Genomic DNA, 13,656 nt, shown 5'->3' with positions numbered 1-13,656 from the left:
TCTTCTATTGTTAATTTATTGGTTTGTTCTATGTATTTTGCAAAATCCAAACCTTGAGAAACAAGGCTTGACAATTTAGCTCCATATACACTTTAAAACTTAAGAAATGGTGAGATGTGTTTCATTTATATTCTTTATTATTCATTTGACTTACAAAGTATATAGGCATGGAAATTGCCTGTCAGTTTTACTACTGAAAGCCTCAGCTACTCTTACTTAAGATTAAAGTCATTCTTTTTATAATCACTCACTTTCTTCCAAGAAAATTCTCTGTGTGGGGGGAAATATTCGATGGAGAAGTATTTTGTGCGGACTTCCAACCCTTTATCCTAGGTCATAGTAGGATGTTAAGTCAGGAAATGACATATCGGGGCAGGAATCAGTTATGCTTCCTCCCAAGTCTATTTTAAAGCACTTTCCATTTTAAATATAGCAATAAAATATCAGCCTCGAAGTGTCTGATAAGGATAAAAGCAATAGATCCAAATCCAATCTAAATCTGACACTGCTAGGAACAAGAATTCACATTGGTAAGTCAGGGCTCATTTATGGGGCCATAAATGGGTGGGCCGGCTATAATTTGGGTATTAAACTTGTAAAATATATTGATGGTATGGAGGAGCTAAATAAATAATTTACTACAAAAAAAATTGGAAATCTTTACATGGTACTTAATTGTACCAGTTGGTCTCCCAGATTCTCAATGCTCCTTGCTTTGCGTTTATGTGTTTTTCACAGGCTAGATTTTCCTTTTCCTCACTTGAGTTTAATTTCCCTCTGCAATGAATGATCACAAGTTAGTGCGTTTCTGAAAACACACAGTTTCCATTTAAAATTTTGCCAATCCATTACATGCCTTTGACAATTTCATTTACCTTTTAGGAGGATAAATGTACCCCCTCGTTCTGTCTGCTCCAAGATCAGTCTTTCTGGCCCCAAAAAGCCTTTTCAGTACCACATCTCAGATTCCTGTGCCAAGCACAGAATGGGAGGGGCTTCAAGTAGATGCTTTAAGAAAATTTACTGAATCTTTTTGCCTGGTATTTTGGGAATCTGCTGAATAGAGAGAAAAATGATTTGAGAAAGCTCTGTCGTGGCCTCCCACACATCTATGAGGTGCTAAGTGTGATTGGGGAAGGGAAAGGAGAATGAACACATGGAGACTCAAACTAAGGCCGTGTTATTTATGTGCGTATCCAGGAAAACCAGTAGATTTCTTGGACAATTTTAAATTTATTTACTCTAATAGTATCTCATATGTGCATAATGATTACATGTTTTAAAAGCCTTTCATATCTTTTATTTTTTCACCTCTTGTGATATTCCCCCAAAGTAAATAAGAGTGGTATTACAATGGCCAGTTTTACCAGATGAGAAAACCGAGGTTGGGGAAATTGGGTCTTACACAAAGTAGTTAATACAGCGAATAGTTAAGCTGGTGCCTAGAGCCCAATTCTTCAGGATCCCAGGGTGACTCTACTGTAAAGGATCATTTTGTGCTTTCACTGGCAGATAACAGAAAGGCCAAATCAAGCAAGCTTAAATAATAAAGAGCTGCATTGGCTTGTATAATGAGAAGCCCAAGACGGGTGGGCTTCAGGCCTGGTTCCATCTAGGTTTTGACTCGTTTTCTGCAGTTCTTTCCATTCCGTGCTCTTCTGGGAGCTGACTTTGGCTTCTGGCTGGTGGTTGGTAGCAACTGAGACAGTATGCCTCCTAGCTCACCCCTACAAGGTTGACAGAGTCTGATTTCCCTACTGTTAGCTCTTAAAAGCAAGGAAGGACTTTTCTGGAAACTTCCAGCAAGGTTTTTCTTTCTCCAGAATTGGAGCATGTGACATCCTCAATCAGTGACTTAACATGGACCATGGAATTACTTCCGTGAGCTTAGTCTTATCAAAGTCAATTCTGAGTGACAGGTTATTCTGAAGAGGGAGCCTACCTGAACAAAAGCAGGGTCCTTGTAGGAAGGAAGAGGTGAGAATGGGCGATGGATAGACAATCAACAGAGTTCTCTGCAGTTACTCTATATGATTGCAGTAGGCCACACATTTGAGGAAATCCACGTGTTTGTTACGGAACAAGGTAGCCACAGAGACCTTTTTGGTTTGGCTAGAGGGACTGATGAACCAACTAAATCTGGGCTGTTTCAGTCTCTTAAGCACTTTCTTATTTTGTTTCCCCAGCAGCATCTGCTCTCGCACATGGCTTCTGCTTGCTCTTCTGCTAGACCCTGGGCTTCTCACAGGCACAATGACTGCATCACCCTCAGGAAACCCAGGGTTTTGCCAGAAGCACTCACTCCCCGAATCCCTAACTTCATCCTCTGCTGGACCCCATTTCTAAAGTGAAAGTACACAGAGGAGTTAGTCATATAGAGTCTTGTGCAATTTTAAGAGAGAAAGTGGGTGAGAGTTCATTGTTTTCCCTGAAGCAAGTCTTGGCAGTCCAAAATATTCCCCAGTTGAAGTTAGTTTAACAGCAATGTGTTTTTCTTCCAAGCCACAACCTTGTTGAAAAGAGTAGGGCCATACAGCTTACACAGCTCTATCCAACCTGACAATTACCTTATAGAACAGTACACACTAGGAAACTTTCAATTTTTTATCTGGAGAATCCTTGGTGTTGTAAATATGCAAAGCCTCCATTGCATCAGGCACCTCTTATCCTGAAGACAAGCCACACTCTTGGCTGTTAATCCAGGCCCAGTCAAACACACCAGGGCCTGCCGGGCCAGATCCCACAGTATCGGGTTATATGCTCAGAGAGCACTGCTTAAAATTGAGGCCATTGGAGACGCTGAGGAGGAGGAGGTGCCCAGCTTCCTTTAATACCATCACGTGTTTTCAAGTGGAAGATTCATTTAAGCAAGGGAAAATATCTTCTCCCTAGGCTTCAGGCCTAGGTAGGTAATAAAAAGCAAACAACACAACTCTAAACCCCAAACACTATGTCTTTTTAAATGAGGCTCGAGGCTTAGTTACTCACGTGTGACTAGCAGGACTGGTGTCATAATTTGCAGGGCCCTGTGCAAAATGAAAATGTGAACTCCTTGTTCAAAAATTATTAAGAATTATACGACAGCGACAGCAAAGCATTAAATCAAGCACGGAGCCCTTTAAGCATGGACGCTATGCAACTGCACAGGCCCCACACCTCCAAAGCCAGACTTGGTGACTGTGCTCTTTAAAGTGACAGCACATTTTCTCTCACTATTTCCTACAGCTGATTCTTAGCTCTAAACAGTCATTTCCTTCTAAAGAGCTCAGACTGTGGAAGACTACCTAGTTGGATATTAAGAATTGCTTTAATTGAAGGAGGAGAGCCTAGAGGCAGATACAATTGTGAGTTAATTTTTGTTCCAGAGTCAGCCTTGATTTGCTAGCGTCAAACCTGGTTTAATTGTGCGTTAATCTCTACAAGGCCTTCGGTGAGTCGCTGAAGTCATCCTCTCCTTTACTGTGAAGCCGGGCTGATTCTAGTGCCTACCGTATTGGACTTCTGTAAGAATTAAATGCAATATAGAATGTAAAGTACTTAGCAGCATGCCTGGCTCATGTTATTGCTCAACAAATATTAGCAACTGCCACAATAATTATTAACTGAGAAAGGGGTGTTTTTTGAGGACTGAGACTCCTCCAAGGATGTCTTAGGGTGAGGGGGTTTAAGTTGTGTTGTGTTTGCCTGAGCCTGGTTACCACTAGAAAATTTTTAAAAATGTTTGCTGATAATATATTCTTTATTTGTAGAAAATTTTAGAAAAAAAAATTTAAGTCACATTTACACATGGATTAATCATTCGAAGATAACAACTGTTAGTATTTTAATGTATTTCTCTGAAATTTTCTCTTTTGCATATATGTGTATGAGAATTGTATCCTAGCGTAGCTTCGGTTTTATATTCTGCTTCCTCCCCTTCCTGTAAATATCACCTCATGGCATTAAATTGCTTTCAAAAATTTTCATGACAGCTTAATTCTATATTGTGCAGATGTTCCATAATTTGTTTCCCTATCTCATGGATTTTAAGCCGTTTTCAATTTTTCTGTATTGTAAATTATGCTATAAATGGCCATGTGAATATATCCCTGATCACCTCTGACTATTCCTGTCTTAGAGAAGAGCCCTCTCTCTCTCTCTCTCTTTTTTTTGAAGTGGAGTTTTACTCCTGTCGCTCAGGCTGGAGTGCAATACAGGACTTTTTGCTTACTGCAAACTCCACCTCCCGGATTCAAGCAATTCTCCTGCCTCAGCCTCCTGAGTAGTTGGCACCCACCACCATGCCTGGCTAAGTTTTGTATTTTTAGTAGAGACAGGGTTCTGCCATATTGGTCAGGCTGGTCTTGAACTCCTGATCTCAGGTGATCTGCCCGCCTCAGCCTCCCAAAATGCTGGGATTACTGGAGTGAGCCACCATACCCAGCCGAAGAGTCCTCTCTTAAAGGGATCTAGAAATGCATGGGTTAAGCCTCATGCCATGTATAACACTTGCAAAATGATTGCACCAGTTTTTCTCCCATCAGGTAGGGATAGGGAAATCCTATCTTCCGAGACCTCCTCCAACATCGAGTTATTCGTTAACCTTTGACCATTTGATAGGCACAAAAATTGTCATATCTATAATACTGTATGTTGCTTTGATCAGCAGAGAGACTGGGCATATTTTCACATTTATTGAGTATATTTACTATTTACTCAGTATATGTTTCTTTTGAATCATAAGTTCATGGCTTTTTGCCAGTTTTTTTATTGGGCAATTTGATTTGTGCCCAATTATTATCTGGTTTGTGCCTAACAATATATTTTTAATAAGGTACCCCAAATGCTTACATCTTCTAATAATAATGCGTATGGAACACATCAGGTAGTTTTCTGTAATAATGTAGTGTTACTTCTAAAAACATTTAGAACCAGAGCACGGTATGAAGTGGTGAGATGGTAAAGTATCTGGCAAATATGGCTATTGCCAGCTTCTTTCGCCATTTCAGTCATGTTAGGTGGAACTTGTCTTTTAAGGAAAATTATTACAATACTAAGAGCAATTCTTCCATATTTTACAGGGCTATTGTCAACTGTTAGTGGTAATTCTTTTTTCTGTGATGGGACTGTGTGATTTTTATTTTATTTCCTTTTATTCCTTGTACTTGTCAAAATTTATATCCCGAACACATACTGCCTTTTCTTATCTGCTTTACAGTTAAACAATAAAATCAAACAAATTCAAAGACCTCATGATGGTTAGAATAAGCCTGTAATATTTTTGTTGCATATGATTTAGCAAAACTGAAGTTACAAGTAAAATTATTTGACAAATCACAAATGAGCTATTTAGTCCTATTACCCTTTCAGGCTTTATACCATCTGGTCTTGTAGTTGCCTGCACTCCCTAAAGGGGATGTAATGCAGTGGGTGCCACAATAGGATTTTGGGTCAACTAGATCTGAGGTCACATCTATATAGCCTCATGTTGGTTGTGTGACCCTGGACATTAACGTTTTTATGCCTTAATTTTGTTTCTTTAAAATGGGGACAATAATATCTTCCTAATAAGGTTATTGTGAGAAATTTAACACAGTCATAGACACATAGTAAGTGCTCAACAAATAGACTTCATTTTTATTAAGTAGAGTTGATGTTAAGCCTATTTGTCATTGGATTCAATGATAGCACTGATAGTCAAGTCTGCAGAGGCCTTATTTTATGCCTGTTCAGCCTTCACCCTGAGCAAGTGATGTCAAGAGACAAGTCCACTGTGATCACACCTGCCTGCCAAATAGGGTCTCATGGACAGCTGGCACGGGGCAGACCACTGTGCTCACAGGAAATGCCCCATGTGGCTGTGTGGGCCTTTCCCCGTGTAGCTGTCTCCCTCTCTGTCCTCGAATCTCTCCCTGGCTCGCCCTCTCTGTTTCTCACACACCACACCCTCACAGATTCACACATTAGACACTTAAACACCACACACACACTCACTACACATTTGCAAACCACACATTAATACACTCACATACCACACACTCACACACCACACACACCACATACACACCACGCATTCACAAACCACATATTAACACACACCACATGTGGACTCACACCACGCACACGTACCACACGCTCACAGACTCAGATATGGCACACACACACCACATGCTCACATACCACACACTAACAGAATCACACACACCACACACTCAGACTCACACCACACATTCAGACACACACACCACACACTCACATCACACAGACTCACACTACACACATACACACACACCACATGCTCACACAATCACACACAAACCACACTCACATACCACATGCTCACACACACACACCACACACACAGACACACATTCACACCATACATTCACACATCATGCATTAACACATCACACACAGACACACACCACACAATCACACCACACACTGCACTCACCATACACTCATACACCCCACACACACCACACACACACCACACTCTCTCTGATCTGAGCAAGTGGTGTGCAGGTGAAGAAAAATATCTTTTCCTTGTACTCATCTTAAGTTTATTGGCTGGGGCCCTGGTAATAAAAGACAGAGAACAGCACATATATTTATGTGATCCAAGTTTTGTGTCACATGGGACCCTTCATTAGGAGATACAGAGCCAAAGGAGCAGTTAAACCCGGCTGTTTCTCTGCTAGGTTTGAGCAAGAGTGGAGAGTAGTGGAGAATATGATAGGGCAAAGGAGGTCTGAACGAAATGTGACGGTCAGGGGACCTTAGTAAGCCTGCTGCCCATATGCCTCCCAGCCTCCCTGCGGCTTCAGAGGCAAGACTGCTTCTTCTCTCTGGGTCTAGGGGGCGCCTCTCTCACGAGGGGCTTACGACCTGCTTCAGGGATGGTCAGAAGCTCCATCTTGCACATGCTTTTTCTCAAATTCCTTCAGCTTAAGATATTCAATACGCCCATGCCATATTTCGGGGTAGCATGTCTTGAATCCCGTTAAATGGTGATGGAGGATTACTTTCCACTGATTTTCATCGTACACAAGGTTGTAACCACAAATATGGTGGCAGTCAGTAAGAAGTTTAAATGAAGAAGGCATTCCCTTTAAATGCAATCATAATACTTTAAAGCACACTCTATGACTAGAATTAAACCTTAGAAAGCATATGCTTTGACAGGACTGATTGACTCAACAGACAGACCAACTGTGATTAAGGCAGAGGCCCATGGGTGTACCCAGGAGGCTGACGTCCTTTCTCCCAAGTAGATGGGCAGGCCCTATAAATCTTAAACTCAGCGTTGTCAATCAATTTGGCAAAGAATTAGTAGAAAACCTAGACAAAAACAACTTGGCCAAAGAAGAGATACATCACCTCACCTAACAAATTCTAGAGGAAGAGAAATCCAGAGCCGGTTGACTGAGTAGCTCTGTGGTCATCAGAGTCCCGTGTCTTTTCTGCCTTTCTGCTCCGCCACTTCCCACATGTGGGGTTGTCCTCATGGTTCATTCATAATGGCCGTAGTATGGCTGCAGCAGCACCAGCCATCACAGACTCATTTGACAATGTCCAAAGGCGAGAAGAATGTCCCTCTCCTGTGTTCCTATTTAAGAGGAAGAAAACTTTCCAGGAGCCCCTCTATCTGCCCTCACATGGCTAATTGACTAGAATTTTCCCTCTAAAATTTTCCTCTACATTTTTTCCTCACATGGCTAATTGACTAGGTTAATATCACATATCTACTCTTAAATCCTGTCACTGGCAAAGAAGAGTAAAATTGTACAACTGGCTTGGGGCTGAAGAGAAACTTGGCTTTCTCTTAAGCACAGATCTTCCCAATATCTGAATCAGGTGTGAGTTCAATTAACAAGGAAAAAGTTGGTGGATGCTTGCTGTCTAGCCATCAATAAATAGAGTCTGTCATCCTCTTAAAAGCAGGGCTTCAGAGAGTTTTCCACAACCCGGCACACATAGAAAATTCTAGTGCAGGCCAGGTGCTGTGGCTCATGCCTGTAATCCCAGCACTTTGGGAGGACGAGGCAGGAGGATCACCTGAGGTTTGGAGTTCGAGACCATGGTGAAACCCCGTGTCTACTAAAAATACAAAATTAGTTGAGTATAGTGGCACATGCCTGTAATCCTAGCTACTTGGAGGCTGAGGCAAGAGAATGGCTTGAACCCAGGAGGCAGAGGTTGCAGTGAGCCAAGATCATACCACTGGACTCCAGCCTGGGGGCAACAAGAGTGAAACTTCATCTCAAAAAAAAAAAAAGAAAGAAAGAAAAGAAAGTTCTAATTCTAGTACAATATTTGCATGGCATTCTGAAGTAAATTGGAGAGCTTCAACATGGGGCTTGGTGGAAATAATTACTATCTTTTCTTTATGTTATATAATTAAAAGTAAAAATGCAAAATACTAAGAAGGATATTAAAAACTGAATTTGTGTAACACTTCCAAATAAAACCTTTTCAAGTTTTAACACAAGAAACTTGAGCTTGCTTCTAGAGATGCGTATTTTTTGGTTTCAGGTTTTAGGTTGAAATAGCTACACTGAACTCTTGATCAAGACTTTTGTTTGAATGATGACTTTTTCAAATTCTTTTTTTTTTTTCAAGTTTTAATCAAAGCTTGTATATAAGATTACTTTATTCCTGCATCTTCTCAATTGTTTCTTCCTTGTATTTGCCCTTTTCCTTTCCTACTTGGCGAGATTTGGCTTTCCGTTCAAGGATCTGTTTGCGGTCTTTGTCCAGTTTTAGCCTGGTGATAACCGCCTTGCTGGGGTGAACGCCTACGTGGACAGTTGTGCCATTAGCCCTTTCCCGCTGCACCCGTTCAATGTAGATTACGTATTTCTTCCTGTAAACCTGGACTACTTTGCCAATCTGCTGACCTTTATAGTGTCCTCGTACAGCCTGAACTTCATCATCCTTTCGGATGGGCATGGATCGCACGTTGTACTTCTGTCTCAACTCTTTGGAAAGAGGGGAGGACATAATCTTCCTGCGAATGTGGGAAGGTGCCTTGAAATGCCTTTTGCGATTCTTGCTTCGGTCAGAAGTCACAAAGGGATTGAACTTCATTTCGGCAGCTCCCGCTTAGGTCGACTTTTTCAAATTCTTTATAGTCACCAGAGGAGAAATTTATTCTGAAAGTAGGTGATAAAAATAATTTAACCAGCCAGGCATGGTGGCTCACATCTGTACTCTGGGAGGCTGAGGCAGGCGGATCATGAGGTCAGGAGTTCAAGACCAGCCTGACCAACATGGTAAAACCTTGTCTCTACTAAAAAAAATTAGGTGGGTATGGTGGCGTGTGCCTGTAATCCCAGCTACCCCAGAGGCTGAGGCAGGGGAATTGTTTGAACCAGGGAGGTGGAGGTTGCAGTGAGCTGAGATTATGCCACTGCACTCCTGCCTGGGTGACATAGTGAGACTCTGTCTCAAAAAAAAAAAAAAAAATTAAAAAAAAAAAAAAATATATATATATATATATATGTATGTATTTAAACCATTTTTACAAGCATTTGAACATTTCCTATAGTTGCAAATCTATTTTAAAAATTAATAGGTCTTTTTCTGTCACCGACAAATGTAACAGTGAAATTTTATTCATGAAAGTGGATTCCAAGCTCATTTGAACTTTTTCATAGCAGGTCTTTCAAAATCATGACACTGTTCTAATGTACATATGAAATGGTAGAGTGAGTATTATTACCTAGCCAAGGTGCCACCACAAAGGCACCTCAGGTAATGGACAGAGGTGTATGGTATAGATGAAAAATTGCCTCCCCGGTGAGCCCTTCCAGAGCCCTGTATTCAGTCTTCATTTTGCCCCTCTGCTCGATAATTGTACTTGGGACATAAACTACCCCAGCAGCTCCATAGGTCCTTGTCTACCAAGGGCCTGGTGTGATCTGTAGCCACCTGCCTGGGGAAGCACCCTTTCCCCATGCATACTGGGTTACTTTAGAACAGTGGTTCTCCGAATGTAGTCCCCAGACCAGAAACTAGAGGCATCATCTGGGAACTGGTAAGAAATGCAGGTTCTAGAGCCTTACCCTAGCCAGACCTATTGAATCAGAAACCCTGGGGGTGGGTCCAGCCTCTGTGTTGCAGAAGCCCTCCAGGTGATTCTAATGCGCCATCAAATTTGAAGACCGTAACTGCAAACACTGAAGACTGATGTTGCTCATCATGACCAACTGTGGGCGCTCTGTTAGTCCTCACTCCAACTGTGGACTGAGAGGATTGCTGTCTTGTGGTTGACTTGTGTCTTAGTCCGTTTGTGTTGCTGTAAAAGAATACTTGAGGCTGGGTACTTTATTACGAAACTTTGGCTCACAGTTCTGCGGGCTGTACTTTAATGGTTTCAGCACCTGCTTCTAGTGAGGGCCTGAGGAATGTTCCACTCATGGTGGAAGGCAAAGAGGAGTAACATCACATGGTGAGGGAGGAAGGAAGATTGGGGGGGCAGGGCCAGGCTGTTTTAATAATCAGTTCTCACAGGAACTGATAGAGGGAGAACTCACACACTACCACAAAGACGGGACCACAGCGTTCATGAGGGATCCGCCCCCATGATACAAACACCTCCCACTCGGCCCCGCCTCCAACACTGGGGATCGGATTTCAACTCGAGGTTTGGAGGCGACAAGGACAGACATCCAAACTATATCAAACTGTGACTTATCCAAGGCGCACAGAGTTTCTGCTCCAAAGCAGGGTGTGTCTCCCGCTCTCTTGCCTCTGGCAGTTATGAAATTAAATAGGGAGGCAGAAAGCAGGACGGAACAACAGTCGGGGGAGACAGGCCCGAGGCAACCCACCCATGGGATAGTCGGGCCCATTTTGTGTTTCCGTGCTTGTGGAAGTCATATTTTCCTTAACATTGTTTAAATTTGTCCAGGATTGACAATTGTGATAAGCCTGCCTCTGCCCCATCACAACTCCAGAGAGCAGGAGTAGCCGATCTTAGCCATTGGTCCCACCCACACAGGGAATAAGAGCACTTCCTATGTTACACACACACACACACACACACACACTCTCTCTCTCTCTCTCTCTCTCCCCCCATTAGCAGTTATGGTTGGGCAGTGTCTCACAAGATCTCACCTCCTGTGGGGCTTGTCCCTTTGCTCATGAGGAAGACGGGACCAGTATGCTGTAGGATGCAAAATCTCTTCATTAGATCACAGGGTGCCTGGAAAGTGATGTTAGATTTTTGACTGTAGAGAGAGGGTCTAGCAAGTCACTTAACCACTTCCCCAGTGTCCCTGAATCTTTGCTCAAAGTTGAGTCAGGCTTTCCTTCCAGGGCAACACTTCCTGGTAGTCAATAAAATGTGCATGACAGCAGATGGTGGCACTGGCCCTAAGGAATAATTTACATTGGGCTTTGTCTCTCTCCTCTGGTGTGTTTTTTGCTGACCCTTTGGAGGGCGATTTAGGATGGAGAGCTGAGTGGGTACCCAAGAGCCAAGGGGCTTCATTCTCCGTTCCATTCCTCACCAGCTGAAGAAAATAGTACTATGCCTTGATATTGTGATACTGACTACCCTATAGCATTTGATGCTTAAAAAGCATTTTCACATATTACTGGCTCTTTGGAGTCTCCCTAGGACAGTAGTATGAAGGAGGATTTGAACTTCATAAGTTCAAAGTGACTTGCCCAAGGGAATATGTTTGATTTTTGCAAGTGGAAATATGAACGCAGAGTATCTGGATCTAAGCGCTGTCCTCTTCTTGCCCCAACACGAGACCTCCTTGCTGGGACAGTAGTATGAAGGAGGATTTGAACCTTAGCCTAAGTGACTTGCCCAAGGGAATATGTTTGATTTGTGCAAGTGGAAATATGAGCACAGAGTATCTGGATCTAAGCGCTGTCCTCTTCTTGCCCCAACACGAGACCTCCTTGCCACCTCACCTTGCTCATCCTCAGCAGCTCCGGGTCAGTTTCTTTCCTGCAGACTTTCATGACGAGTCTTTCTGAGACTTGCTTTGTCTAAGAAAACCACCTTGTGTTGTGAAACATCCTCATGCTTGGGAAATTCTTTCTTATATTGGGCAAACATCCTTGCTTTAAAAATGGTAAGTAAGCCCATTTTTAAATGGGTAAGTAAGCCTGTTTTTTCTTTCTTTTCTGGTAAAAAGTGGGGCATAATAATAACAGTAACTAAATTTGCATCACTATGTTCTACGCATGCTTCCTCAACTTCATGAGGAAAGTACTGTTATGACCCCATTTTATAGATAAGGAAAACCCCATTTTATTTATAGATAGGGAAAAATGAGACACAAGGTGTTAAGAACAGGTATAACTGACCCGAGATGGAAGAAACAGAGGCAGAGGGGATTAAATAACTGGCCAGGGTTCAAAGGGCCAGTGGTTATGTAGAGATTCGAGCCCAAGTAGTTTGACTCCAAAATCTACGTACCTGATTCCAGGGCCATGTTGACTTTAAGTCAAAAAAAAGATCCCTGCTAAGTTTCTTTGTGTATCTCGGTGTAATTCCTTCATTCTCTCAAAATAAATCCAACTGCTTTTGTAGCTTTCCCCAGGTCTTGCCATTCAGTTAGTCTGTTTTGTTCCCCTATTAGCTGCACTTCAGCTGTAAACACTTTTGGGAGGCTCTTTTAACATTCTTTTACTCCTGGGTTATTACTTCCACTGTGGCAAAGCCAAATTCTCCCTTAGGAAGTTTTTCCACGTCCTACTTCTACGTGACCAGCAGGAATCTCCACTCCTGTTTCCTCTGCGCAGCCCGCTTCTACTTCACAGTTCACATTAACCAGCCAAACATCGTTCTTCAGGCTGCTGTCAAATTTCCCAATGTAATCAGCACAGAAGATTTTCTATGCATAATTTTTAGGTTAATTTACGTAATGAAAGTAAAAACAAACTAAAGTGAAAACTGTCAGTTGAACTTGTTTTTTTGTTGTTGTTGTTTTGACTTGTTTCTTGAGAAAGTGTCTTGCTGTGTATCCCAGGCTGCAGGCTGGAGTGCACTGGTGCAATCATGGCTCACTGCAGCCTCCACCTCCCAGGCTGAAGGAATCCTCACACCTAAACTTCCTGCAAAGCTGGGACCACAGGGGTGTGCCACCATGTCTGGATTATTTATTTATTTATTAGATTTTGTAGAGATGGGGGTCTTCCTATGTTGCCCAGATTGGTCTTGAACCCCTGAGTTCAAGCAATCCTCCTGCCTCAGCCTCCCAAAGTGCTGGAATTATAGTTAGGAGACACCGCACCTAGCCTGAACCTGTTTTAAAAGCTTGGATTTCAGAAACATTGAAAGGAGTGTGTATTTAAAGAACTACCTGAGCCTTGGTAATTTATAAAGAGAAGAGGTTTAATTGACTCACACTTCTGCAGGCTGTACAGGAAGCATAGCTGGAGAGGCCTCAGGAAATTCACAATCATGATGGAAGGCAAAGGGGAAGCAGGCACCTCTTATGTGGCTGGAGGAGGAGGAAGAGAGAGAGTGGGGAGAACTACACACTTTTAACCAGATATTGTGAGAGCTCATTTTCAGGAGAACAGCCAGGCGGAAATCCACCTCCATGATTCAATGACCTCCCACCAGGCCCCTCTTCCAACATTGGGGATTACAATTTGACATGAGATTTGGGTAGAGACAAATCCAAACTGTAGCAGAATGGGATTAAG

At 42.4% G+C, this 13,656-nt stretch overlaps 1 protein-coding gene across 1 annotated transcript; it reads right to left on the bottom strand.

The window, feature by feature from the left end:
- Nucleotides 1–8,590: 8,590 nt before the first annotated feature.
- Nucleotides 8,591–9,085, bottom strand: LOC100395849 (large ribosomal subunit protein uL24). Its single transcript, XM_002751448.7, has one exon. The coding sequence runs from the start codon at nt 9,067–9,069 to the stop codon at nt 8,632–8,634; it is 438 nt and encodes a 145-aa protein (XP_002751494.3). The 5' UTR covers nt 9,070–9,085; the 3' UTR covers nt 8,591–8,631.
- Nucleotides 9,086–13,656: the final 4,571 nt, after the last annotated feature.

This window comes from Callithrix jacchus, chromosome 11 (genome assembly GCF_049354715.1).
Source record: "Callithrix jacchus isolate 240 chromosome 11, calJac240_pri, whole genome shotgun sequence".
NCBI lineage: Eukaryota > Metazoa > Chordata > Mammalia > Primates > Cebidae > Callithrix > Callithrix jacchus.
This window is presented reverse-complemented; position numbering and strand designations above follow the sequence as displayed.